Source organism: Triplophysa rosa, linkage group LG2, assembly GCF_024868665.1.
Source record: "Triplophysa rosa linkage group LG2, Trosa_1v2, whole genome shotgun sequence".
Lineage (NCBI taxonomy): Eukaryota > Metazoa > Chordata > Actinopteri > Cypriniformes > Nemacheilidae > Triplophysa > Triplophysa rosa.
The window spans coordinates 34,983,777-35,010,453 of NC_079891.1; the positions used below are offsets into that span (position 1 = coordinate 34,983,777).

The window sequence follows — 26,677 nt, forward strand, 5'->3', positions numbered from 1 at the left end:
TTCCCAATTAATAAATTGGTGCACTTGTAAAAATGAGAAAGCATGCAACGTATTTCTCACTTACTGTACCCTGGTGTTGTTTTAAACCTGTTTGAGTTTCTTCTGTGGAGCACAAAATGAGATCAATGGCTTCAGAAATATACAGTATGAGACACATGAAATCCACACATTTGTCCATTCATAAAAAATAGAAAATCGTTAGAAAATCCTTCCAAAGGTTTTTCAGGAAATGGAAAAACCGCTGTTCCTTTTAAATGAATAAACGTTGTCAAAGTTGACAAGCACTTTTTAATACGTTTTATTGGTTAGATATTTGACAAACATAAAAGGTGACTTTAAATAATGATTTATGGCACACACAAAAAAGAAACATGGAGAACAAGGTTAACGATAATGCTTTGTCCCAGAAAGTATTGATGATTTATTTTTAAGCAATCTAAGCTCTACAGATTGCTTCCATTTTGTGTCTCCTTCGATCTTAAAGTGACACTTCACCCAAAAATGAAAATTCTGTCATCATTTAAATGTCTTTGTTCTGATGAACACACAGAAAGATATTTGGAATAATGCTTATAACCAAACAGATCTCGACCCCCATTGACTCTCATAGTAGGAAAAATTACTTTATCATTATTTTGTTCTGTTGAACACACAAGAAGTCATTTTGGAGAATGTAGGACAGCAAACGGTTCTGGGACACCATTGTTTTTTTTCCTACTATGGGAGTCAATGGGTGTTGAGATCTGTTTGGTTATAAGCAAATATCTTTCTGTGTGTTCATCAGAACAAAGAAGTTTATACACATTTGGAACAACTTGAAGGTGAGTAAATGATGACAGAATTTTCATTTTTGGGTGAACTGTCCCTTTAAGAGAGGAACAAATTGTGTAGAATATTGCACATATTTAAAACATATGTGACATCTACAGTGAAAATCTCTCATTTTCCAAATCTAATGACACCGCTGTTAATTGTGATTTTCTTCCAAGCATTCATCTATTGTCTATTATATTTTAGTATCTCTCTGCATTGCTTTTTAAAACTGGTATTGTGGAAATGCCCATAAGAATTAGAGCAGTTAATGAACTGATTGATTGAAGAATCTCTGTGTATGTGGAAAACAGAACGGCAGGGAGGTCACTATGGAAACAGGCTTTTATACAGAATTTTCTGCTTGGAACTCTTCATTAAAATAATGTTTAATGTCAAACGTGTTTGAGTTATTTCTTGTGCTGCCAGAACATGAAGCTAAATTTAGCAGATGACACACAGACTGATCCTCAGATATAATTTCTAGGTCTTTATTTATATTCACCAGACTGTGCTGTGGAAAATCAATACTGTGCACTGTGAGTTTCAAATCACACAACACAATCAATACAACCAATAACTACAGTTACCGGTCAGCATTGACCCAAACTTTACCCACAAAAAGAGGATTTTGCACCACAGCACAAGCTTTGCAATGGAATCATTTCAAAACACTTGCACGGATAGACATTGTGAGTACTGTGTGATGATAATCTATAAATAGTTTTGAAATTTGTTAGTAATGAGTTCATGTCTGGAATGTGACCATGAAAAGCTCATTAATTGTATACTATTTAGTCAATCAAAATATCCTTAATGATAATAAAAGTTTTTTAGAAACTCATCTTTAGACACATATCACCGCTCCACACTGATTGGATGATTGATTGATTGATTGATTGATATATTGATTGATTGAGCTCCGCCCATAGCAGATGTTAGGCGCATTGATTTATTGACTGAGGTCTTTGTTTGCAGTTATTGATTGGTTGGATGTATTGATCGTGAGTATCGACTGCATGTGTTGGGCGTTTCACCCTCAGCTCAGATCAGATGATAGTGAAGCACACAGTCAGTATAGAACCTCTCTGTTTGAGAGAACGACATCATGGAAACCAAGAGCGCTCTCCACAATCACATGGTATGTTTTTCTTAAAATGTTGTAGTTTACAGTGAGGATTGAATTGCTGAATTGTTGCCGAAATCGTGAGGGAGTAAATGGTGACAGATTTTCAGGTGAACTGTTCCTTTAAATCACGAACCTTTATCTCAACAGGAGCTGCACACGTCTCCATCAACATCACCCTGGTAATACTTCATAACATCTTACTGTCCACAGACTGTGAATTTCGTCAAATCTGATGCTTGTTTTTATTTTTTCAGAAGAAAAAAAGTGCAATATTTCTCTCAGATTTCCATTTTTGAATTGTGTGTCTTACTGGCGTGTAGCTCTGGAGCTGATCTGAAGATGATGATTGCCAGGAGAGACGGCGAGATTCAGCGTCTGCGAGAGGAAGTTCATCGTCTTCAGCGTCTGCTGCAGGAAGTCCAGGAGAGAACAGCCAATCACGTCACGCTGCTCCAACAACAACTGACCATTAAATCACGAGATGTTGAGGTTCGTACAGTTCATTTTTATGATTATTAAAAGACAAAAGGAAAATTCTGTCTTTGCTGACCCTGACCTCACTGACTCTAGTGTGCTTTGATCAAGCGCTACTCGTGCAATAGTGTCAGTGTTTATGTGCTTTGTGTCTTAGATACTTCAGGCCAGGTTACAATCACAGCACGACTCTGTAAAGATCAAAGCTGAACTCAGGTCTCACAAAACATCTCGTAAATAATATTGTTCAGGCAACATGTACAAACTCTCTTTACTCGTATGTGTTCTCTCATTGACCTGCAGCAGTCTTCAGTCACTGAAACAACCCGCAGCTAAACCGGTGAGAGAACGGCTCCGTCAACGTTTAAAGCTCTCTAAATTCCTAGTAACCAATATTCTCTCTCTCTCTCGCTCTCTCGCCCTCTCTCGCCCTCTCTCGCCCTCTCTCGCTCTCTCGCCCTCTCTCGCTCTCTCTCTCTCTCTCCCTCTCTCTCTCTCTCTTTCTCCTCACCTTATTCTCGGTCTCTCTTCAAATCAATTCTCTTCTTCATCTCTTCTCTCTCTCTCTCTCTCTCTCTCTCTCTCTCTCTCTCTCTCTCTCTCTCCCTCTCCCTCTCTCTAAGGTCTCTTCCCCAGCACCAGATGTTTGTGACATGTCAGTGAAGCAAAGTGCAGCTTTATATTCGCAGTCCACTGGTGACCATGGTAAGTGTTTGTGAATAGATTATTCTTTTTTTATTATTGCTAATAATCTATATCTAATTCAAACATATTAACCGTTTCATCGGACGCGCATGCTGAGACCGCAGTTAACTTCCGGTCTGTGTATGGCGAGTCGCGCTTAATAATATAACTGATTAGATTTTATTATATTTATATTGATATTAATTGATATTATTATTATATTGTATAATAATTGTATTAAATATACAATTTGTTGAATTTTGTGGTATGTTCATTTTATTAAATGAACAATTTGTTGAATAGGTGCTGTAGTTTGGCCGCATTTAAAGGTGTCATGAACGGCTTGTTTATTGTTTTATACTGTTGTATGAGGTCTACTTATGACGTTCACGTTGTTTTTACATTCAAAAACATCAAAATCAATAAGTAATAGGTTATTTTCTACCCGGGTTTTGAGACCGACTAACAAACGCTCGGTTTTAATAGGCGTGCCGCATTGAAGACTTGGAAGTAGACACCCACTGCTATGATTGGATAACAGTTTGCGTAGTAAACTTAGTTGGAGCCTTCTGTGAATTTGGTTAGAGATGTAACGTTAGGTTACACATTCGCCCTATTCGCACGGGATTAGTATTATCTGGGGACCTCGTGTGATTTATAAATGACCTCCCCACATCTGTATTTCATGTGGCGCATTCGCACGGGATAAATGAAGCCTGTGATTTCACTCAAATTTACTGGCTTATTTCCCGGATGTGAGGGCAAGGCTTTGCGCATAGTTTGTATAGCCGATAGTTGTATGGTGTTTAATGATATATGACCGTATTTGAGACCCGTGATCGCGAACCGGACAGAAGATCACCGCGATCGCGGGTCTCAAATGTTACAAGAGTTTCCATGATAAATAAACAAACGGGAGACTTCCGGTAACTTATGGATATGACCCAGCACCCGAAATAATACCAAAACACTTCAAAACAGCCTCCATTATTCGCAACCTGTGGATAAAACCTTGAAAAATGATATATGAGCCCGACAAATCACAGAGATTCGCTCGGGACTAATATTATCACAAGACCTCGGTGTTCGTCAAAATATGGTAGGTAATTTGTGGGTGGTTTTTTACTTTACAAATTACAGACATGGCCGATTCACACGGGATTAAGATCACAGACAACCTCTGCAATTATTACAAATGACTAGAGGTCCACAGGTAATACTAATCTCATGCGAATAGTGCTCAGGGCAAATCAAGCGATCTCTAACAAAGCAATAGTGACACATAGTACAAATATGTTTTACTCACATAAGATCGCTGCGCCACTCCTATCAGATCCAATATTGAAGGCACAGCACTGCTTTTTAATTTTAGTCTCTCCGCCAATCCAACACCATGCATTACTAATGTGGGAATCCGAAGGAAGGTTATGCAGAGACTGTGTTCTTCCACAACCGGGCACTGACTGCACAATATTTAGCGATCTTTAACGGCATGTTTATTGCTTGCTCGCTCTATCTGGTTCCGCACAACTTGTTACTTCATTTCTGTCATGTGCGAACCAGTGGGCGGGGCTAGAGTAGTTGTTGATATTCTCCTGTGGAGGCGGTGGTCAACCTATCAATGACGTCATAGATTGGTGCATTCCAGAACCTGCAAACAACACATCATCACATTAATCCATTCGTGTTGTTTACATAATGCACGTACGCGCCGATTGCCAACCAAACACAGACATATGACTTAGTTTGACTTACCACTTGCGGTTCGTGTCCGGCATCTTTTAGCTCTGGGACCGCTCCATCTATCAGTTTCAAACGATCCCCAAATCCAGCGTTATATCCACCGTAACATTCATCACTGAAATGCAGTGAGCAAACAAACACACCTCAACTTCCCTCAGCCGGGTGAAGCGGCGTTGATTGGCACGCTCTTTCGTCGTGGTTCTCTTTCTCTCACGCTAGCGCGTGGGCGTGGTCTTTCGCTCGGTGGATGACGCGTGGGCATGCTTTTCCAGGAGAATGGCCAAAAAAACACTCTGCAATGGTTTTAAATAATGAATTTGCACATGGTTTATTTTAAAGCATATTAAAAGCATAACATGGACACCTAAACAACAATAAATATTTTCACCACAGGGGGATTTAAAAGCATCACTTAATGTTTTGTATTCTTTTCCTTACAAAAATGTTGCTCACTTTATTAATTGTCATTCAGTAACTAAGCTACAGTATTTTGACATATGCAACAGAACTTCTTTACCTGAATATGCTGTCTGATCACACTGCAAAATAATTTTTTATTATTATAAATATATTTATAATTACATATTTTATTTATTTATGTATAATTAAATAATAAATCAATTCTGTATTTTTGTCTATACCGTAACAAATATTGAAACATTCTGTAATCAAGATGCATTTACCTGAAGCTAACTTACTTTATTTTTATCTTTAATATAAAGTCTTGTTTACTGACAAAATTATAAAACTTTATAAGAGTTTAGGCTTAAAAAAAATCTACTAATGGGGTATGAAAAATAAACCTAATTCAAAGGCAAACTTTTCCTTAGCCCCTTATATGTTTTCTTGTCTTAAGAAAAATGCACATTTTTGCTCATTTTTTCCCCCATTTCATCGATGTAATTTTTCCTTCTTGACTAAATTAAATCTTGATTTTTAAGAACATTTGGAACAAAGACAAAACACATGAGTTCCAGAATCATTTTTTGCAGTGCACGCATGCAAATGGATGTGCCTTCCTAAAATTAAGATTGTAAATTATTAATAGATGAATTTATATTTACTGTCAGGTCCTGAAGTGCCAGTAGAGTTTCATCAGGACTCATGGAGTGAGCCGTCCGCTGATATCTCTGACCTTAGTGCAGTCAACAAAAGATCATCATCATCATCATCTCTGATCCTCCAAACGGCTGTCAAAGAAGAGACATCAGCATCCTGTAAGTACAGCATCAGTGATGAGGACGATGTTTATGACACTGAGTCTGATGAGGTCATGGATCAAGACGAAGGTGAGCTCGACACTACCAGAATCACCCAACAGGTGAAAGAGTTTCTTCAGACGCACAACATCGGCCAGCGAGTGTTCGGACACTGTGTGCTGGGGCTTTCTCAAGGGACCGTGAGCGACATACTGGCCCGACCCAAACCCTGGAGCAAACTGACCGTCAGAGGCAGAGAACCCTTCATACGAATGAGGAACTTTCTGTCCAGTGAACGCAACATTCAAACACTCGGCATCATCGGAGACGGGCAGACAGGTGAGACAGATCCACCACGCATGTCAAGTCGTCTTATTCATTTCACACATTTCCGATCCCTGTTTTGTGCTGTTTAAGCAAATCGGATAAAACACAGTTAAGTCATTTTTGGCATGGTAAAGTCCTAATAATAAATGAGTCGCAATTTCTGACTGAGCACGTCTAAACGAAAGTATATGGGTCGTATGTTTAGTGGAAGAGAACGACAGGAGATCTCCGGGTGTGGAAGATGCGTCAGACAAAATCAGGAAAATTCTTGAGCAGGCCAAACATGAGATGCATCTTTCATCGCATACGACCAGCGAGATGTGCACGACACGGCGTGAGAATTCCCCGGTGAAGCCGAATGAGGTGCATTCTGAAAGACTCGATCCCAGCGGTGTGTCCCCAACAGATTTTGTCCAAAGCATCATCCACAAGGTCCAAGGTGAAATCGACAGAAACCCGTACGCCTCCATCAATCCATTACACTCCTGGTCTCCTCCTCCGGGTCAAGGGTCATTCCGGACGCTTCCTGTTGATTCAGAACAAAGATTTTACAACAAAACGATACCGGCGCAGAAAAGGCCTCGAGAGGAAGGATTGATACCACAACCGTGCCGTCTTGACCGTTTGGCTGTTGAAAGCTGTGGGGAAAATCAACAGCTAGCTCAAGACCAGAATGCAGGACTGACTTTGCACGGTCCTGCTGGTGTTAACACCGGTCTGGACTGCCACCAGTTTCAGAGTCTTGAGTTGGACACATTCAGCATCACCAAAAGAGTCAAGGACATTCTCACAGTCAACAATCTAGGTGAGGATGACTCGCATGCAAATGATACTGATAAATTCTTTTTCTAATCCACATGAAACACTCTAATATATTTTATATATTTATTTTGGTAAGGTTCAAAAACACTATACACTAATATCAAGGAATTTACCACAATTTACTATTGATAAACTATAGTAAAACCAGTATTTACATATCACCTACAAAATACTTGAGATATAACCAAATGTATGGATTGCTAGAATATTCTACAACATATTACAATTTACTGCTTTGCTATATAAAATACTAAAGTATTGTATATTGCCATTTTTATTACAGTTGACCAATACTTAACATGAACAAAATGTATTAGTTACTGTAATATACACTCTAAAAAAATCTGTAAAAATACGGCACAACATACTGTATTAATATGAAGGGATTTTCTGTATTCATTTTTACAGTTGTTTTACCTGTATTTACATTTCGAACTGCATTAAATTACATTTTAGCATTAACAGAATTGTCCGTAAAATAAAGGAAAATGTACTGGTAATTTTCTACAAGTACTTTATCTGTTTTTTATGGGATTTTCTTTTTACAGTGCAGTAGAATTGAATTTACTACTGTAAAAACCTGTAGTTATAGTTTTGTTTTCAGTTTCATTAATATTTTAAAGGAGTTAATGCTTTTATGTTTAGATTTTTAGTTTTTATGTTAATTTTAGTTTTAGCAATTTTCTTGCATGCTTTTGTCCTTTTTCATGTTGCTATATAATTTATGATTATTTTATTTTTGTCTATTAACATAGAATTAAACTGAAATTTTACTTTTTAGGCTAATATTTGATTTGATTTCATTAAACCGTTACGTTTTCAAAGTTGTAATTTTAGTAAACTAAATTAACCTTGGTATAAACGAAAGTATACAGTGAGTACTTTTTTAATTTGGGAAGTTAAACACTCCCAGGTCTTATAGCCCTTTTAAGTAATTGCAAAATTGAATTGTTTTTCACCTGCTGGGTAACAAAATAATCCCATAATAATTACCAAACAACTTGCAAAAGTACCTTTTAGCATGCACACATTTTCAGACTTTAGATGTATTCGTGTGTCATTGTCAGTGGTGTTGGTTGTTGATGTCGGCAGGTCAGCGTCTGTTCGGCGAGACAGTTCTGGGTTTAACACAAAGTTCTGTGTCCGAACTGCTCTCTCATCCCAAACCCTGGACAAAACTGAGTGTGAGAGGGAAAGAAAACTTCATTCGTATGAATCGGTGGCTCCAGGACTCTCGCAATGTCCAAAAGCTGAACACTATGAAGATGATGGACCAGAGAGGTAAATGTGTGAAAGAGTCCGCTCATAACGCATACATTCAGTCATTCTTCATTAATTTGCGTCAATTATGTATTGCAGCTCATCTCAAACGTGCTCTGATCGCATCACATTTTGACTTGCATGGAACCATTTTTGACACATCAGAAAATGAGTTCAGTCTTCATGATCATTCAGGATTGTTTGATGTGTCCAAGAGGCGGCGTGTGGTTCTCTCATATTGGGAGAAAGAAGCTTTAAAAACAGCCTATCAGAAAGAGCCCTACCCCTCTCAACACACCATAGAGATGCTGGCATCACAACTAAACCTTAAGATTACTACTGTTAGTAACTGGTTCTGCAACTACAGGTGAGTTATAGATAACCTGGCTTTTTTAAACAAAAGTGTTTTTTTGAGTACATTAACATTTATTCAATTTGAGTTACAAAATTAAAGAACATTTGTCATTTTCTCAATGAGCCAACAATAAGTAGAAATGTTTGACAAAATGCTATACCTTTAAAAAAAAAAAAAAACTTAATTCCCTGACCAAATAAACATATTTACCATTAAAAACCTATTAGAAAAAAATAAAAAATATATTCTTCTTACCCCACTGGCAGATTTTTTAAACAAACTTAATTTTGAATTTGAATTTCAGAAAATAAGACTTAACTTTTTTGTCTCAAAATCCTCAACAAGTTTTTTTTTTTTTTTTGTAAGGCATGTTTGTAAAAACTACTTAAATGTTCTAATTTAACTCGGGCCTAGTCCTGATTTAAATTAATCCCTGTCCGGGAAACCGCCAGGGGCGTAGCGAGAACTTTTTTCTACTGTAATTTACACCAATTCTTCAGACAGTACACTGTCACAAAGCGGTTAGCAGCTGTTCAGCTATAGCGCTCAGACTGTTTGCGTCAGTGCGTCAGCGTATGACATCATATTAACGCAAGAGTAATGTTCTCGCGTTACTTTCAGTGCATACGCTAAATGATCTGTGCAGCACTCCATAAACTCCGACACGCATCTTAAAACTGATTCGCACAACAGAGGTGGCCAGATAGGTGGCCATCCATCATTCAGGGGTAGCCACGCCCCTGGAAACCGCCCCTAAGAAACTAAATCTCGACTAACATAAATGATATTAAAATATGTACATGCCCTTTTAAACCTGAAAAAAAAATGTGAGAAAAAGAATTGAAGTTAATATGTAACTTTTGCTGTTTTTCTTCAACCAGGTCTAGAAGTAGACAAGATACCTGTCATGCTGAAACGGCTTCATTAAATGAATCCGAACACACAATCCAGAGTCCAACCAGTTTAAGTCCTGATTCAGACAGCAGTCTCACTGGCCTGAACGCAAGTTTACTCGCATTCAAACAAGAACCAGATGATGCTGAAATAAAAGAAGAAACAGCACTACGCAATCATTATGTTTCTGTCGGTGTTCAATCTGACACGAAGGTAAAGCGAGAGGATGATGATGATGGACAGGTGTCACCTGCTTCTTCATGAGCTGTGCGGAGAGGAATGATGCAGTCATCCATAATGAACAATAAACAAAGTTTCAGTCAAACACAACAAGATTCCAGTAAATATGTAGCCTATTTATTTTTATTTAAGAGGTTTAAACCCTGATTGTGGTATGTTAATTATTACTTACTGGTTATAGATTTGTGAGTACAAATGGTATTTCACTCATAGTCGTCTTGGTTTGGAGATTAAATGATAAATAATCGATTCGTATAAAGCTAAAACCTTTTAAATTCAAGCACTGCCCTTAGTTGTATTTTTGTCTGAATAATGCTGTCGTTCACTGTACATAATTTGTTACATTTTCATAATACAATAAACAAACCCATTGCTTTCACCAAAATGCAATGCTTCACTTTATAAAATCGTAAATTAATCAGAATGTCAGCGTCAAACCAATTGTGAATTTATTATCAATTGTTATCAATACGAGCTATATTAAAATAAGTTTGTAAAACCATCATAAAACGTATTAGGATATTTAAAAACTGTGTAACATGTTTCGAATCAAGCACGCGCATGCGCTCATGCACAGCACACAATTTGCAACCATATTTGATTATAAACTATTGCAAGTATTAAAACCATCCACTTATTGCAAACCACTGCGACATGCACATCTGCATTTCAACAATTTCGATATATTGTGCGCCCTGGTTTCAGCAAAAAAATACAACTAAACAATAAACAGAATGTACAAAAACGACAACGTGCCTTTTTCACATCACTACTTAAAATTCAAACTCCTTCCTGCTTCACTGAATAATTTTAACACTCCAAAATGTTACGTAGAATCATATTGGAGTAAAAATAAAACGCAAAAAAAACCTGACGCACCCTCCCGCTCGTACGCGTTTACGTCACCGCGTCACGTGACCCAAGCTGCACAGCTGAGAGCGGAGCGTCATGGCGGTGTAGAGTAAATGACACTCAATGTTTACATTCCGTTTATCGTCACATTTATCGTTTCGCGCCTGTTTTACATCTACAGAGACTGACAGCAGATCAGGTGAGTGTGCGGACGTGCAGCGACTTTATTCACGCGTTTATTGTGCAGAAGAGTGAAGGCTGTGTGACGGGTTCCGCCCTCCAAACATAAACAACAACACACACAAAACACACTCACAACACATGCCAGGAAATAGTATCATTTGTGTTTCTAATGCACGAACTGTTTGTTTACGTCAGTTTAAATGGCTCCTGCTGTCTCGCCAGAGACGGTAGAGAGTGAGCTCCCTACACAGAGAGCATTTTGAACACGTAGGGAACTAGAAATGCTGCCTGTGTAGTCGGCTTGATCTATCCTGCCATTGCAATTTTGTTACTTTCAGTGGGTTCACGCATATGTGAAATGCATAAAGTACATTCATGCATTAACACATTCTTTGTTTTATCCACAAATGTAACATACTGTAGTATGCGAAGTGTACACCAGGATTTGAACCCAATGCTCTTCCTGTTGAGCCGCTGTCTTGAGTAAATGTGTTTGGCGAGGTAGATGACATATCTGTTATTGTGTGGAAGAAGAAAAATCTGCTGATGGAAGCGGTTTTGTTGGCATGTTCTTTGATTAGTTTACGTTTCAATAGCTGTCACATGACCAGCCCTTCAGGAAGCAAAACCTGTTTGGCGTTTCTCCACCCTCTCCTTTATTATTGGTCGTCTATGAATGCTGATGAGGTCATACAGTATACACTTCCACTTCACCGAGCCTGACACACATTACACATGAGGTTTAACTTGAATTTATTTTTCAGAATGACAAAGGGAACATATAGCGTCATTCACACGCTGTGATCTAATTCTGCATTTCATCTTTTCTTTCAGACTTTCTCTCCGTATTTGGGGCTGTGTTGACCTTTACAAAAGCAGGTCTGTAGACGCACCGTCGTCACGGGTCAAAAACACAGCGTATGGAATGTCTGCATGTTTCTACATGTGTGCTATAGGTGCGGAGTGTTTGTGCACATGCTCTTGTGCATAAGAGCTGAACGCATGTAGCTGTGTGTGAAAACGTCTCATATGTGAGCTGGAATGATGCATAATAAACCTTCCGTGGGCTATTATGACATGAATATTATACAAACAACTTGACGTGGATACTGAAGCGTGTTCAAATTAGGATCTTATATGAGGAATTGTGTTTTTGTCACTGGTATGGATATTCGACTACTGCCACACACACAGATAAACACAGATGGACTAAAGTCTCTGTGATCCTGTGATGTGGTAATTGATGACAGTTTTCAAAGCGTTGAAATATTTAACCTCTGGAACAATGTTCTCACGGCAAGAATCTGTACTTTTGGGAAGGAGACAGAAGACTAAACGTGCTGCAGCATTAAATCAACAAAAAGCACCTATGAAGAGTTTGCTTCCAAAATGAGAACTTCATCATGTTTTTTATTGTGCATTCCAATTAATATCAATCAAACTGCAGTTGGTTTGTTTTAAGACATAATAACTCAAACAAATACAGCTAACTAACACAATAAAAACATGATAACATAATAAAAAACATGATTTTTCTCATGTTGGAAACAAACTCTTCATATACACATCATTCATATGTTTTTCAGTCTACACGGCACGATTCTGCTGAGTTTAACTTATCTTGACATTAATAAGTGACTTGTGTGCTGAATAAAGGATTTCTGGCATGCATGTTTTAGATAAATGTTTCTTAAAAACGTTCCTGTCAACACTTTATTTTGTTTCATGAAACACACCAGGACTAAAAACATTTGTAAATCTTTATAAAGATTCTTATTATGGTGATACAAAAATCTGATTCTCATCGAAGTAATGAAAGAAAGATTTATTCACCCTCATGTCTTGAGATTTTAGGCAGAATGTAAGATGTGACCGACACTCTCAGTTGCAGTTGAAAAAAAGGCCATTTTTACCATTAGCTTATCACTAATATCTGCTGATATCACTGCAATAAAAAGAAAAGTAAAACCGTAGAAAGGATTTCTAAACAGTCACACTTTCACTTGTAGGGCCTGTTGTGTTGTAAATGTAAATTCATATTAACTGTCAGGTTATTGTGTGTTGGTTACGGTTTGTCCAGGACTGCGATCTGCTGGTTTCTGCCCACCCTTCTCAGGACCATGGTAAGACCCCTGAACCCCCTTCAATCCCATTCACTGAGAATAAAGAACACTGTAAAAAGTGATGCGTTGACTTTACTTAAAATATACGTGTGCACCATTTTTGCATCATGGTTTTAAGTAAATTCAACTTGAGGAAATTTTAAGTCACAATAACAAGAAAATCTTTGTTGCGTTTACACAAATGTATGAGTTCACATGACCTTCTTTACTTAAAAAACGATGTAGCACGAGTTCAATCAACTTACAGTGCTCATGTGGGCTCTACTTAAATATTTAATTAATTTACCTTAATGTTCATACAGCATAGTGAAGTATATTATTATAACAAGTAGTATTTTTTCAGCTGTTGCATTGATTTAGAAATGAAGCTGGCAGCAGACTGACAGTTGAAGGGGAGGAGTTAACGGATGCTCCGCCCAAGCCGTCTGATTTGCGTCATTTGAGATGGATAGTCATTTCAGGGCGGAAGTGCATTTTCAGATTTTAACTGAAGATTATGAGGGAACATGAATTTTAAAATTATTATAATACTATTTACTATAAACGCTGCAATATTTCATGAAAAAATAAGAATGGTCATTTTTAATTTCACTGGGACTTTAATTTTAACTGTAGTTTGCACTACTCAAATTTTTCCATTTACTTTTTCTGCACACTCCTGAGCTTTCCTTGTCATTTATATTTTTGTGTTGCATGAACAAAGGATTTTAAGTTAAGCTGAAAATGTTATAAATTTGTATATTTTTAAGTAGAAGCTGCTTAACATAATACAATGTAGTTGTTGAGACAAAGAATCACTTTTTAGAGTGAAGGCTGCACTGGTCTGAGATCAGTGTGATGTGTTTTTAGGTTGAAGAGGATGAGAGTGTGAACGCCAATGGCAGCCCTGATCTACACCTCCAACATTTACAGGTATCACTGCTTTACATTCGCCACCTGTACAGAATGCGTCTAATCATAGGTTTCTATTATCATTTAAAGGAAAAGTTCACCCAAAAATGACAATTTTCCTAATTTACTGTACTCGTGCACATCTATAGTTTCACTTTAGAGACATTTTTTAAACAAGAGTAACTTGGATTCCTTTAATGATGGCTTCACAATATTAGATTTTTAGGACAGAATTATTGTGGACAAGGAATTCTCAAATTCACCTTTTATTTAGTTAATCACACTCCAAATGCGTAACATTTTCGACTCCAAAGATGTTAACCGGGTGGTGAATTTTGAGATGTCATTTATGAAGTGCATTTAGGAGAATTGTAGTGTTTCATGACCTAAAAAAAGTTCACAACAAGCCACCGTTGCGGTTCAGATTTCACACTTTCCTCTGGATTTATTTTCGGTTGTTTATGTTTTGAGTTCAGTTTTTGTTGTTTTAACGGTTTGTAGCGGATGTTTAATGCTCAGGTGTCGTGTCCCCTGCTGAACGGCGAGCGTGTGGAGTACGAGGGGGCCACCGGGGGGCCACCGTCTGTCGTCACTTTAACCAACTACCGGCTTCACATCCGAACACAAGACGACATCATCAATGTGAGTGTTTGTGTCTCAAATCAGATTGTCTGTGTGCTAATATACTGAACAGTTCACTCAAAAAGAATCATTTTCTCATCGTTTACTCACCGTTACATCAACACAGAGATGTTCGGAATAGTTGTTCTCATAAAAAGCATTCAGTAACCTGCCGTCATCGTTTTGTAAAAACGAAATGTAAAAAAGTCGTAATGTAAAGAGTCGTGATGGTGGACGGTATGCGCCGTGTGCATTATTTTATACTGTACGTGTCGATGTGTGTCAGGTTCCTGTTCAGCTGGTTGAGAGCGTGGAGTGTCGTGATATGACTCAACTGCATCTCACCTGTAAAGACTGTAAAGTTATCAGGTACGGTCACACTTCTCAAAACACAGCTGATTTGTTTAACAAATGTGTCCAACCTGTATCTTATTATACGTTACAGTATCCTCAGTGTTGTGGTTAACGTCGTTATGAAACTAAACTCGCAACACATTGAAGTTTCATTCGTTGGCTGTGATATTGCTGGTTTATCTTTTCAATGGGATCTTAGTTACATCCGTAATAAAACATGTTTGAATACCGTCCGATGAATTTTATTTGACATGAATTTTGATTCCGTGTAGTTACGATTGTTATAAGGAAAGCTGCCGCTCAGTGATTGGTTAACTCATCTGTTGTGTTTAGATGTCACTTCCTGTCGGCAGAGCAGTGCCAGGATTGGTCGAGAAGAATAAACGCCTCCGTGCGTCCACCGGTCAGACTGGAGGAGGTCTTTGCGTTTGCGCTCCTCTCATGTAGCGCGAGCACGTCTGCGGAGGAGAGAGAAGTGCATGATGGGATATGCCGTACAGGTATTACAATATATGATATGGAGTGTGTAGACTGTAAATATTTCCTGTATTTTTAAACCCTGGTGATCCCGCTGACAGGAGGACATCAGCACAGGTTTAAGAGTGAGACGGAGAGGATGGGCTTTCACACACACGGTGCCTGGAGAATCTCCAACATCAATCACAACTACAGGTGACACATCGCAAACACACCGAACGCTCACACAGACAGTCACGTGTGTGTTATACTGACCCGTGTGTGTGTGATGTCAGGTTGTGTTCCAGTTATCCGCAGCAGATCCTCGTACCGGCTTCCGTCACAGACCAGCAGCTGGAGAATGTGGCAGCGTTTCGATCGTGGAAGAGAATCCCCGCTGTCGTGTACAGGTGCCCGTTTCATATATTTATGTTTTTCTCATTAAATGACGCCTTTTCTCATTGAGTGACATCTACATATACACACATAAATAATTATTAAAGATTAATACAAAAATTAAGTTATATTTGAACATTATAATAATAATTGTTATGATTAATATTAAATACTAATTTAAATAAATATTTGTATTATCTATGTATATATTTTGTTGCTGATTTTAGATAAGCTTAAGGTTCGGTAAATCCCATTAACATTTGAACTATTAAAATGATCTTGCTTGTTATTTTAGTTTACTAAAATAACAACAACTTTGTAAACGTTTCTGTTGAAATCAAAGCAAATATTGACCTAAAAATTATTGGGGAAAACGTAACCAAAGGAAAAATTGAAACGTTGCCTCAAAAATAAACTGAAAGTACTAAAATTATATTAACAAAAAAACTCAAATAGAGATAAATTAGTATGTTATAGCAACATAAAAAAATAAATTACAAAATGACAAAAGCAGATACCAAAATTGCTACTTGAACTTTAATTTTAAATATTAAACCTAAAATAAAAACAATAATAACTCAACACCATGCACTGTACTGTATTTGACCTTTTATGTGCTTTTATTTTTATTTTCTCCTAGAAAGCTGCTTTGGAACAATGCACATTGTGATATAAATAAAATCGAATTGACTATCTTTAACAGTTATTTATTTCTTAAACATACTTAAATTCTAAAATTAGATTTTCTTCTTTTATAATTAGGAATGTTCTCTCTTAAAATAAATATTTCAGAATTAGAAAGAGCTTGCATACACAAGGGATTTTTGTGTACATGACGCTTTGACCTCTGACATCACAGAAAGCATAATAATAATAGTATAATTTAAAATAAAAAATAAAGAAACAGTTCATTTGCAAAAACACGTGTTCAAAAACCATGTGTTTTTTATGTGCAAGTAATATCTATCAAACTGCAGTTGGGCTGTTTTGATAACACAATAATAAGTAATAATAGATAAAAAGCTTTTTAACACAATTAAACACAATACAAACATGATAACATAATAAAAAACATGATTTAAAACATTCTATTGTACAAAAACTACATATTCAGTGACTATACATTACAGAAGGTGTGTACACTTTAAAATGATTCAAAAAAAATTTCACAAAGCGCTACTAGTTATCTCTATGCTCAATGTGTAACAGAAAAAGAAAACAATGTACCGAAGCAAAATCATATTTGACCCAGACACCAGAGTTCGGGCGCTGTGATTGGTCGCTGCGGGCAGCCGGAGGTCAGCTGGTGGGGTTGGAGGAATGCAGATGATGAGCATTTGGTGCAGTCTATCGCTAAAGCGTGCGCTGCAGATCTGCTGAAGAGCAAATCACAGGTCAACGGCTCCTGCGTTCATCATCCCGTCTGCGATACGCTCGAACACTCCGGTAAGTGATGCCACTCCATTGTGTGAGGGAGGATTTCCATCAACCTGTTCACATTCTTCCTGTGCTTCAGATCCCCGCACAGCCAATGGAAACGCCACGCCCCCTCAGAAGCTCTTAATAATGGATGCACGGTCATACGCAGCCGCGGTGGCCAATCGGGCGAAAGGAGGCGGCTGTGAATGTCCAGGTAACGATGCTATCTGATAAGTCGTCTTGAGATGAAGTGTTGAGATGGATGTGAAGGTGTCGTCTGTGATGTCTCCGTAGAGTACTACCCCGGCTGTGAGGTGATGTTCATGGGCATGGCCAACATTCACTCCATCCGCAGGAGCTTCCAGTGTTTGAGGACTCTGTGCGCTCAGGTTCCTGATCCGGTGAAGTGAGTACTGCTGCGCTTTCCCTCTTCACAGTAAACACAGTGGTGCTCTTCTGACCTCTTCCTCTCGTCTCAGTTGGCTGTCCGCTCTGGAGAGCACAAAGTGGCTTCAGCATCTGTCTCTGCTGCTCAAGGCGTCGCTTCTGGTGGTGAACGCTGTGGATCGAGACCACCGGCCCGTCCTGGTGCACTGCTCGGACGGGTGGGACAGGACACCTCAGATCGTGGCGCTGTCCAAACTGCTTCTGGATCCTTTCTACAGGACCATCAAGGTGTCAAAAAGAGTCAAGTTTTCGTGTTTGTGCACCAATCTGATTTTAGGAAACGGGATGTTTAAAGGGATAGGTCACCCAAAAACTACAATTCTGTCATCAGGGTTTTTCCTGGCTCAAAATGAGGCGGAGGTGGTGCCATCCTTATCTTGTACACACGCACGTGTACGCATACTGTACCTTTAAGTGGCTTAACCAAACACTTTACATATTAAAACATAAAAATGAGATGAAAATGACAATTATTACGTTATATAAAACATTACTTTTAGTCAACCAAACAGAAATGTTTTTAAATCAAATTAAATTAAAAACGAGTCTTGCGAAATTGGTAAAGCTCATTCACATCCTGCGTTCTCTTGGTGTTTACTGAGCTTTGAATGATTCACTGATCTTTTATTTGCGCCACTAGTGACTGAAAAGTTTCAACAGTTTAAACGAATCGGTTCAAATGAATCATTTGTTTGCGAGTCGTTCTGATCGCAACGTGCGTTCATACGGGCGAACTCGCTGTGTACAGTAACGCTTAAAACATTACAATGATGTACGCCACGTTCATTTAAGAAACCTTTTATGAAATTGAACGTACTTGGATGCGAAACAAACAAAATTCACCTGAAAAGCCGTGAGACGCAGCTAATCTCGTACACAGCTCTTGTTCTGCGACTCTTCAGCGGCGCCTCACTGGACTGATAACGAAACAGCGCCTCCTTTGTGGCGTAATGCCGCAACTGCAATTACACACGACAGTCTAATTTTGACGAGAGACTTGCTGTGTCTGAAACAGCTCACTCCTTCACTGTTCCCTAAATAGCGAGTGACATTTGAGTCCACTATATGGGGAAGAAGTGAATGAAAATGAGTGAACGGCTGCGTCCGAAATCGACTACTTCCATACTATATAGTAGGCGAAAATGAGTAAGAGTCATGAGTAGTATGTCAGAAACCTCTGTATGCAAAAACAGTAGGCGAGAAATACCCGGATGGTCTACTACTTCCGCCGAGATTGGTGAGTGTGGATAGGATGGACACATATCTATCCCATGATGCCACGGGAGCTGAGCAACGGTCACATTTCAAAAGTAAATCAAATAAATATAGCGGAAAACAATAAAAGGACGTCCATTTTTAACGTAAATGCCAATAAATGAATTTCTAGTGACTAGATTATTTTTTTATCAACTCTCACGTGTAGGTTGTTGTTAATACATCATAGGTCAAAGAGCATACAGGTCACATGACCATAAAACATGGCGGACGCAGTATGTCCCAAATGTATTCATACTACTCCCACTCATACTATGGCCCTGTTCCAAATGGCACACTCCGGTCTTGTGGACCTCCTCCGAGTCCACACTTGGTGACGTCAAGAAGTGCAGACCTATAGGGCACTAGGCACGAGTCCACAAGGGTACATGGGAGTGCATTTTGGGACAGACTTGAATGTACACTCAAAATCAAAGTGCATTGTGGGTAAGAAAGAGTGAACATTTGTTTGCAAATGTTACTAGAGCAACCGAAGCTAGGAACGCCTTCTGACGACCTCGTAGCCAGGAAAAACCCTTATGCGAGTCATTTTCAGTGGAACACAAAAAGAAGATATTTCGAGAAAAGTCTCAAGGGTTTTGTGTTCAAACCCAATGGAGTGTTGTTTGATTATCAACATTCTTCAAAATATCTTCTTTTGCGGTTTGCAGAAGAAAGAAAGTGGTAGAGGTTTGGAATGACATGAGTGGTTATTTTCCTTTTATTTGATGGCTGTAAGACGCTGAGAACATCAGTAAGGAGGCGTGTTTTGTGTGCGCAGGGTTTTCAGGTGTTGGTGGAGACGGAGTGGCTGGATTACGGTCATAAATTTGCGGGTCGCTGCGGTCACGGCGAGAACGCGGATGATGTGAACGAGCGCTGTCCCGTGTTCCTGCAGTGGCTGGACTGCGTGCATCAGCTGCAGAGACAGTTCCCGTGTTCCTTTGAGTTCAATGAGCCGTTTCTGGTACAGCGTCACTTCTCAATTCACACGGTCTCGCAAGGCCACCAGCCCATACTGATCGAGCAAACCCCTTTACCTACAGTGTTTTTCTGTGTCCAGGTGAAGTTGGTCCAGCACACGTACTCCTGTTTGTTCGGGACGTTCCTGTGTAACAGTGTGAAGGAGAGAGAGGAGCGGCGGGTTCAGCAGCACACCTGCTCTGTGTGGTCTCTACTGCGGCCTGAAAACCCCGCCTTCCACAACTTCCTCTATTCACCTCGCTCTGAGACGGTACCATCTCACACGTCAACACATCGCCTTCTCGAATGCACTGCGGCTCCAGCTTCATTTTCTCCATCATTCTCAGGTTTTGCACCCGGTGTGTCACGTGCGGAACCTGATGCTGTGGAGTGCCGTCTACCTGCCTAACTCCGCCCCCTCGGATGAGTCATGCGTGCCACACTCCGCCCCAGTATCGCCTGAGGACACGCCTGTGAGCAGGTACATTTGCGCGCGAGGCAACACGCATGGGTTTCTCTCGATGGACTGAATCACAGATGGGTGACAGTAAAATGATCAGGTTTGAATGTGAATCTTAAATTTCGAGTCACCGCTAGTTCATATTTTTATGATTTGTTATGAAACATGTGTGATCACCTTTAAAGTGATAGTTCACCCCAAACATTTTAATTCCGTCATCATTTATTCAGCCTCATGTCATTTCATACCAGTTTAAATTACTGTGTTCTGATGAACGCAGAGAAAGATATTTGGAAGAATGTGAGCACTTTTCAATTCTGTGACTGCCATAGCAGGAGAAATTAAATGGTAGTCAAAGGTGCCCCAAAACTGTATGTGTTCCTAAATATTTCAAAATATCTCACTTTGTGTTCAACAGAACAGAATTTTTTTCCTACTATGGTAGTGGATGATGTCACAGAACTGAAGATTGCTCACATTCTTACAAATATCTTTCTTTGTGACAAGAAATGTGTATAGGTTTGAAACAACCTGAGGGCGAGTAAGTGATGACAGAATTTTCATTTTTGGGTGAACTAGCCCTTTAAGTTCCAAATATGAGAACACTTTTGAAAGAAATGAACTAAAATGAATTCACTTCAACTCTTGACATTGACAAGGTTTTCCAGTTTTACTCTTATCAAATACTGTTTTGATCATTGTTCTGAGTCCGATATGGATGAAGACTTTGCGAAAAAACACAGTTTTCTCTGCTTTAACTTGGGCGATATATCGTGCGATTCTTATGCTCTCAATGATTTACGGTGAAATGCCGCCACATCCGAAAGCCAGAGGGCGCTCTTGCGCAGAAACTCCGAATATGGGAAACAGAAGAAGAACGAGTAGTTCCAGGAAATGCCAGCGGTCATATTCTATCGCTGTTCTTCAAACCTTTTCAGGTATTTTCATGATAATGAAGTTGATTTATAGTAATGATGATACACGAGTGTTGCCTTTTCAAATGCACGTTATAAACGACTCAATCTCGTAGTGATTTTAGATCGAGCAGCGCTTCCTAGTGATCAAAGAGCCGTAGTTCACGGAAGAGCTGGGCATAAAACACAGAATCGATTTAGACAAATGTATCATTAGCGTGAATCGCGATATATATCGCCCAGCCCTATAAAAAACGAGTGAGGCTAGGAAATAAAATATTTCTCTTGTTGTTTAGAAGTCTCGCTTTTGATACATTAAATGTTTGCATATGCATTACAACAAAATATTCTGGTGAAAATAAAATAAACACTGGTGTCCGGTGTAGACGCGGTGAAAGGTGAACATGGTTTGCAAATTATCAACTTTTGTCAACATCACGTCACAATAAAAACAATCCCACCGTAACATTTTTTACATTTTGATCTCTTTACATATGTAAACTTTTCCGTTCATGACATGAATCTTCACAGGTTCCCAAAGACTCGCTCGTGCGACGACTTGCCTGCAGCCTGCGAGAGTTCGACTTCAACATCCACGACACAGAATCACAGCTGCGGCGACCCCAACAGGAATGACCGGCGGGTGTCTCTGGACATCGTCATGACAACAGAATCTGACAGAAACAGTTCAGAATACAGCGCTGAAGACACTCACAGTCATTCTGAGACGACGCTTGATGACAGAATCAACTGCGCGGAGACACTAGATGGGCGTCTGCCAGGAAACAGCACAGAAGGGGCGGAGCTCTGCATGGAAACTGAAGTGAGTGACACGTCTGCATTCAGACGTCCAGAGGAGGATTCAGTGGATTCCTCTTCATCAGACGACAGGAATGTGAGCGCTGAAGACCAAACATCTGACGTGTCCGAGGATGTTAAAGACGGATCCTTCACGTCCACTCATGATGACGGGTTACACCCAGAAGTCGTTCTTACCAGCACGCCCGGTCACGATCTCTCACGATCCGACAGCAGATCTGTATCAGAAAACAGCACACCACAGACTCCTGAGGACGTCTGCGCACCTGATGACGGACAGACGACAGCCGCGGGAGACGCCTCCCACACGAAGGGTGTTCTAGAGAGAGGGCTTGTGGCGTCCCAGCGGTTAACAGCATCAGGACACATGGATAAAGACGGGCCGAGTCTGAACGGTAATGCTGTGCAGGAGCGACTGAGACAGATGGAGACGGGGAACGGACTGCAGATGGACATGCTGAAGTTGCAGAAGCTCTGGAGTCACCTGCATGTCAACAGAAAACTGGTGGGCGACAAACAAATGTACATTTATTATGAGGAGTTAATGCTTCTTTAACTCAAATGAGCAGAATAAAAGATGAATTCCACTGAGTAGCATCATCTCATCAAAGCTCTGCATCTGATTCATGTTCTCACACATGAACCAATGAAGAGTTTATTTCCAAAAAGAGATGACTCCGTTTTTAAAACAGTTCAAAAAGCATGTGCATTCCAATGAATATCAATCAAACTGCAGTATATATACTCATAATAACTCAAAAAATACAGCAAACTAACACAACAAAACACAACACAACATGATAACATAATAAAAACATGATTTTTTTGAAAAGGTTTAAAAACGATCAAATATTCCCGATGGATGAGATCATGAAACTCAACATGACATATCTCCTGTCCTCTGCAGACGTCTCTGCCGGACGCTGAGAATAACATGGAGTCTGGCTGTTTACCGCGCTGCGGGACCGAAGCCCTGTCAGAGTCCGGCTGGGAGCAAATGGAAACGCAGGACTCCGAGGTGAACTGCTCCTCCTGAACTTCCCTCACAAACACAGAACTCTCAACTCAAGGGTTCCGTTATTCAGCTTCTCAACTCAATATAAGCGAGGAGAAACACTGACAACACTCGCTCTCTGTTCAGGTAACGCAGTGGTACCCGGATCACCCAGCATCCCGTTGCTATGGATGCGAGAGGAGGTTTTGGCTGGCTGCGAGAACACATCACTGCAGGTGAGAGCGTGATGAATAAATCATAGTCTGTGTGTTCAGCGGTGTTGGGTGTAACTAGTTACTAAGTAATTAGTTACTGTAATTTAATGACTTTACCCTTGAAAAGTAAAATAAGGGATTACTCTCATTTTTCATGTAATTTAATTACAGTTACTTCTGATGTAATTAAACTAATAATACTGTGTGTAACGTGTGTGCAACAGTGGAATTGCCATCGAAATTCAAAGTCTAACTTTAAAATCCGTGCTTTAATGTATAATTCTCACATTTGTAATACTTGGATCAGTTAATAATAATAATTCTACTTTATGTAGTTTTATATTCTTTATTTGAATGAATTAAAAGAGCCGTTTCATGTCTATCCTTAATCACTTAACTAATCAAGGTTGATATAGAAAGTAATTAGTAATCAGTAATGAAATACTTTTTGAAGAGAGTAACTTGTACAGTAATCTAATTACACTGTTGAATATGTAACTAGTAACTAATTGTCCAACACTGGTGTTCAGTACGTTTCAATCTCTCTGTCCTGTGTCTCATCGTGACCCTGATAGAACCAGAAAACTGCAGCAGAGTCTCGCACTTAAAAGCACTGCTGTCAGCTTCATCTAAACCGTGTACAGAGATATTAGTCCAGGTTGAAATACGAGGAACGGGTTGGCGTGAGTGATGCTGTGGATGAGCTTCACTCTCCTGTCCTCTGTGTTTCTGTGTTTGTGCTGCAGTGGCAGAGAAGCTGCTGAGGAGGACTGGTAAGATCTCCGGCTTCTGTCAGCTCTCATTCCACTTTCACACTTCTCAATGTTTGTTGGCCTGTTCTCCATCGTATCCCTGTGATCCCGATGAGTCCAGCAGTTCTGTTTTGAACACAATCTGGTCTGTTTGTACGCAGATGCCATCGACCATTTGCCTGGACACGAATAACATGACGATGCTTCTTCGTGTGTTTACCTTTTCTTCGCTCCTTTAGGAACTGTGGAAACGTGTTCTGCGCCAGCTGCTGCGACCAGAAGGCGGCACAGAATCAACAGCTCTGTGAGTCGAAGCACACGGCGTGCCAGGTGTGTTACAGGCACCTGCGGCCCTCAGCTGTGCCCCCCGCCGACCTCGAGCTGGAGAAACCCATCACTGCCAGTTCAAACTGAAGGACACAGAGACATATGACATCATCATAAAGAACAGTTTCTTGTGTTATGGGCGTTCTCATGTGAAACACAGATGATGTTACTCAGAATGTGAGTTTATATATAATGAAAGGAATATGTGATTTATACCAAAGCAAGTACGATTAACTTGAAAATGTGAATAGCTCCAAGATAAATCAGGGTCACTACGAAACGATGTTGTGTGAGGGTTCGACAGAAATCCTGCTGTTGTTTCACAGAAGTAAAAGTCATAAAAGTTTAAAGGGAGATTCATGATGACGTACCTTTAAAGGCGTCTTCTACATACACATTCTACTTTAATTCATGTTGACCATTTGAATCCTGTTCCAGAGCTAGAAGATTTTGCACACACTTGTGCAATGTATGTGTATATAGTGTCACGTGTACAGCCAATGAAAGTGAAAGATTAAACACAAACGCTAATGGACTTGAGCTTCGTGAACTAGAAGAGCCGTGTTTCAATGACACATCTCCTGTAAATCTGTGGCTTTGCTCTCTGGACGTATATCTGCTCTGATGAAAACTCCTGGAATGCTGCTCGCTGCCTCAGATGTTCTCTCTCTCGCGTACGAGCCGCCCGCCTGCTGCCGACGCTTCTGGAATCTGAGCACAACACACTGCCAACCTGAAACTGCTGTCTGACTGACTCGCCACGAAATCAAAATTCTGTCATTCATGTGGTTGTAAACCTGTGTGTGTCTTTTGTCAGTGGAAAACAAAAGAAGATATTTTGAGAAATGTGTTTTGCTTTCATACAGTGGAAGTCAATGAGGTTCAGTGTTGTTTGGTTATCAACGTTCTTCAAAATATCTTCTTTTGTGTTCTGAAGAAGAAAGTCATACAGATTTGACATGACATTAGCGGGAATAAATGATGAAAGGGTTTTTCTTTTGGGATCACTCTAAGTGATAATGGAAAACAGGATTTTACTTCCCTCGTGTCAAGTTTGAGCTGTCTTAACTGAAAATAACTTGCTCTGACATATCTTAAGATATGTCAATGCCATTGTTTTGTCTTAAGATGCACACCAGTAATGCATTTTTATAAAAAAAACTTAAATAGCTTCGCTTAAGCCAGGACTATGCCTTAGTTAAATTAAATTAAAGTTGCAGAACTCAATGTCACATGGTGAAAGATTATCCATGAAAACGCTGGTCAGTGTGGCCGAGTACCAAAGGTTTTTAGAGTAGGCTGCTTATTTAATTTCACACAAATGAAAACAAACACTGAATCATTTTCTAAATGCAGTACGTCATACTGTGAAATACCTGTAACAACATCTCAAACAGCTTAAAGGTTATTTTCAAGATTTATTTAAGTTTATAAGTTGAAACCATGTGGTTTTCTCCTCTGGTCACTTGACTTGGGTCATGTGTTATTTTTCTGCCATCTTGATGTGTTTCGGTTTTGTGTCAGAACATGTGAAAACCGTGTCAGGTTATATTCAAGAATAGCTTGATAAAGGACACCATTCACAAGTGTAAGGAATCTGAGGGCACCAGGATATTGAAAAAATGTGATGCACCTGTTAAACAATGTGATGTACCATGCGATAATGCTTTAAATTTGTAAAATTAAACTAAAATTTGAAGATATTTATGAACTGAAAAATGATCGAACCAAAAATACATGTTTGACATTCTTTCTGATGCTTGTTCATTTCTCTTTGCTATCTGCATCCACCTAAATCTTTGACCACACAGACAAAAATCATTCAGTTATTGCAAACTATTGTGATATTTTAAAGGGATACTTCACCCAAAAATATAAATTCTGTCATCATTTCCTCACCTTCGAGTTGTTACAAATCTGTATAAATGTCTTTGTTCTGATGAACACAGAGAAAGAGATTTGGAAGAATGATTGTAACCAAACTGTTCTTGGACCCCATTGACTACCATAGTAGGAAGTTACTTTATCATTTTTTTGTTCTGTTGAACACAAAATATATTTTGAAAAATGTAGGACAGCAAACAGTTCTGAGGCACTTTTGACTCCCATTGTCATTTTTCCTACTATGGAAGTCAATGGTGACCAAGAACTGTTTGGTTACAAGCATTCATCCAAATATCTTTCTCTGTGTTCATCAAAACAAAGACATTGATACAGATTTGGAACAACTCAAGGTAATGAGTAAAAGATGACAAAATTTTAATTTTGGGGTGAACTGTCCCTTTAAGTAAGGGATAACC

The 26,677-nt window shown here is 39.3% G+C and overlaps 2 protein-coding genes across 4 annotated transcripts; both read left to right on the plus strand.

Annotated features, from left to right (window-relative positions):
* Window positions 1–1,867: 1,867 nt before the first annotated feature.
* Window positions 1,868–10,179, plus strand: cux2a (cut-like homeobox 2a). Its single transcript, XM_057319835.1, has 11 exons — window positions 1,868–1,951; window positions 2,087–2,118; window positions 2,260–2,428; window positions 2,571–2,629; window positions 2,717–2,753; window positions 3,037–3,118; window positions 5,911–6,378; window positions 6,572–7,171; window positions 8,281–8,469; window positions 8,548–8,815; window positions 9,685–10,179. Exons 1-11 carry the CDS (start codon window positions 1,919–1,921, stop codon window positions 9,959–9,961), a joined length of 2,214 nt encoding a protein of 737 aa, XP_057175818.1. The 5' UTR covers window positions 1,868–1,918; the 3' UTR covers window positions 9,962–10,179.
* Window positions 10,180–10,859: 680 nt separating this feature from the next.
* On the plus strand, window positions 10,860–26,266 carry LOC130545311 (myotubularin-related protein 3). Of its 3 annotated transcripts, XR_008961632.1 has the most exons (22): window positions 10,860–10,988; window positions 11,807–11,851; window positions 13,053–13,095; window positions 13,945–14,007; window positions 14,506–14,628; window positions 14,894–14,976; window positions 15,295–15,461; window positions 15,540–15,633; window positions 15,714–15,827; window positions 17,066–17,259; window positions 17,330–17,446; window positions 17,527–17,638; window positions 17,712–17,907; window positions 19,715–19,900; window positions 19,997–20,167; window positions 20,244–20,377; window positions 21,802–22,594; window positions 22,997–23,107; window positions 23,231–23,319; window positions 24,045–24,071; window positions 24,290–25,922; window positions 25,971–26,266. XR_008961632.1 is itself a non-coding variant. In XM_057319750.1 (21 exons), the coding sequence occupies exons 3-21, from the start codon at window positions 13,093–13,095 to the stop codon at window positions 24,462–24,464; spliced, it is 2,952 nt and encodes a 983-aa protein (XP_057175733.1). In that variant the 5' UTR covers window positions 10,860–10,988; window positions 11,807–11,851; window positions 13,053–13,092; the 3' UTR covers window positions 24,465–26,266. The 3 variants fall into 3 exon arrangements, 2 of the variants coding, with proteins under 2 accessions (XP_057175733.1, XP_057175744.1); XM_057319750.1 differs by having other exon boundaries at window positions 24,290–26,266; XM_057319761.1 differs by lacking the exon at window positions 24,045–24,071 and having other exon boundaries at window positions 24,290–26,266.
* Window positions 26,267–26,677: the final 411 nt, after the last annotated feature.

Bases quoted from the DNA above. Each gene is read 5' to 3' on its own strand.
- LOC130545311 (XM_057319750.1), top strand. The intron at 14,629-14,893 runs GTGAGTGTTTGT...GATGTGTGTCAG, and splicing joins CACAAGACGACATCATCAAT to GTTCCTGTTCAGCTGGTTGA. The intron at 19,901-19,996 runs GTACAGCGTCAC...TTCTGTGTCCAG, and splicing joins AGTTCAATGAGCCGTTTCTG to GTGAAGTTGGTCCAGCACAC.
- cux2a (XM_057319835.1), top strand. From the start codon at position 1,919: ATGGAAACCAAGAGCGCTCTCCACAATCACATG. The intron at 2,119-2,259 runs GTAATACTTCAT...ACTGGCGTGTAG, and splicing joins TCTCCATCAACATCACCCTG to CTCTGGAGCTGATCTGAAGA. The intron at 8,470-8,547 runs GTAAATGTGTGA...TATGTATTGCAG, and splicing joins GAAGATGATGGACCAGAGAG to CTCATCTCAAACGTGCTCTG.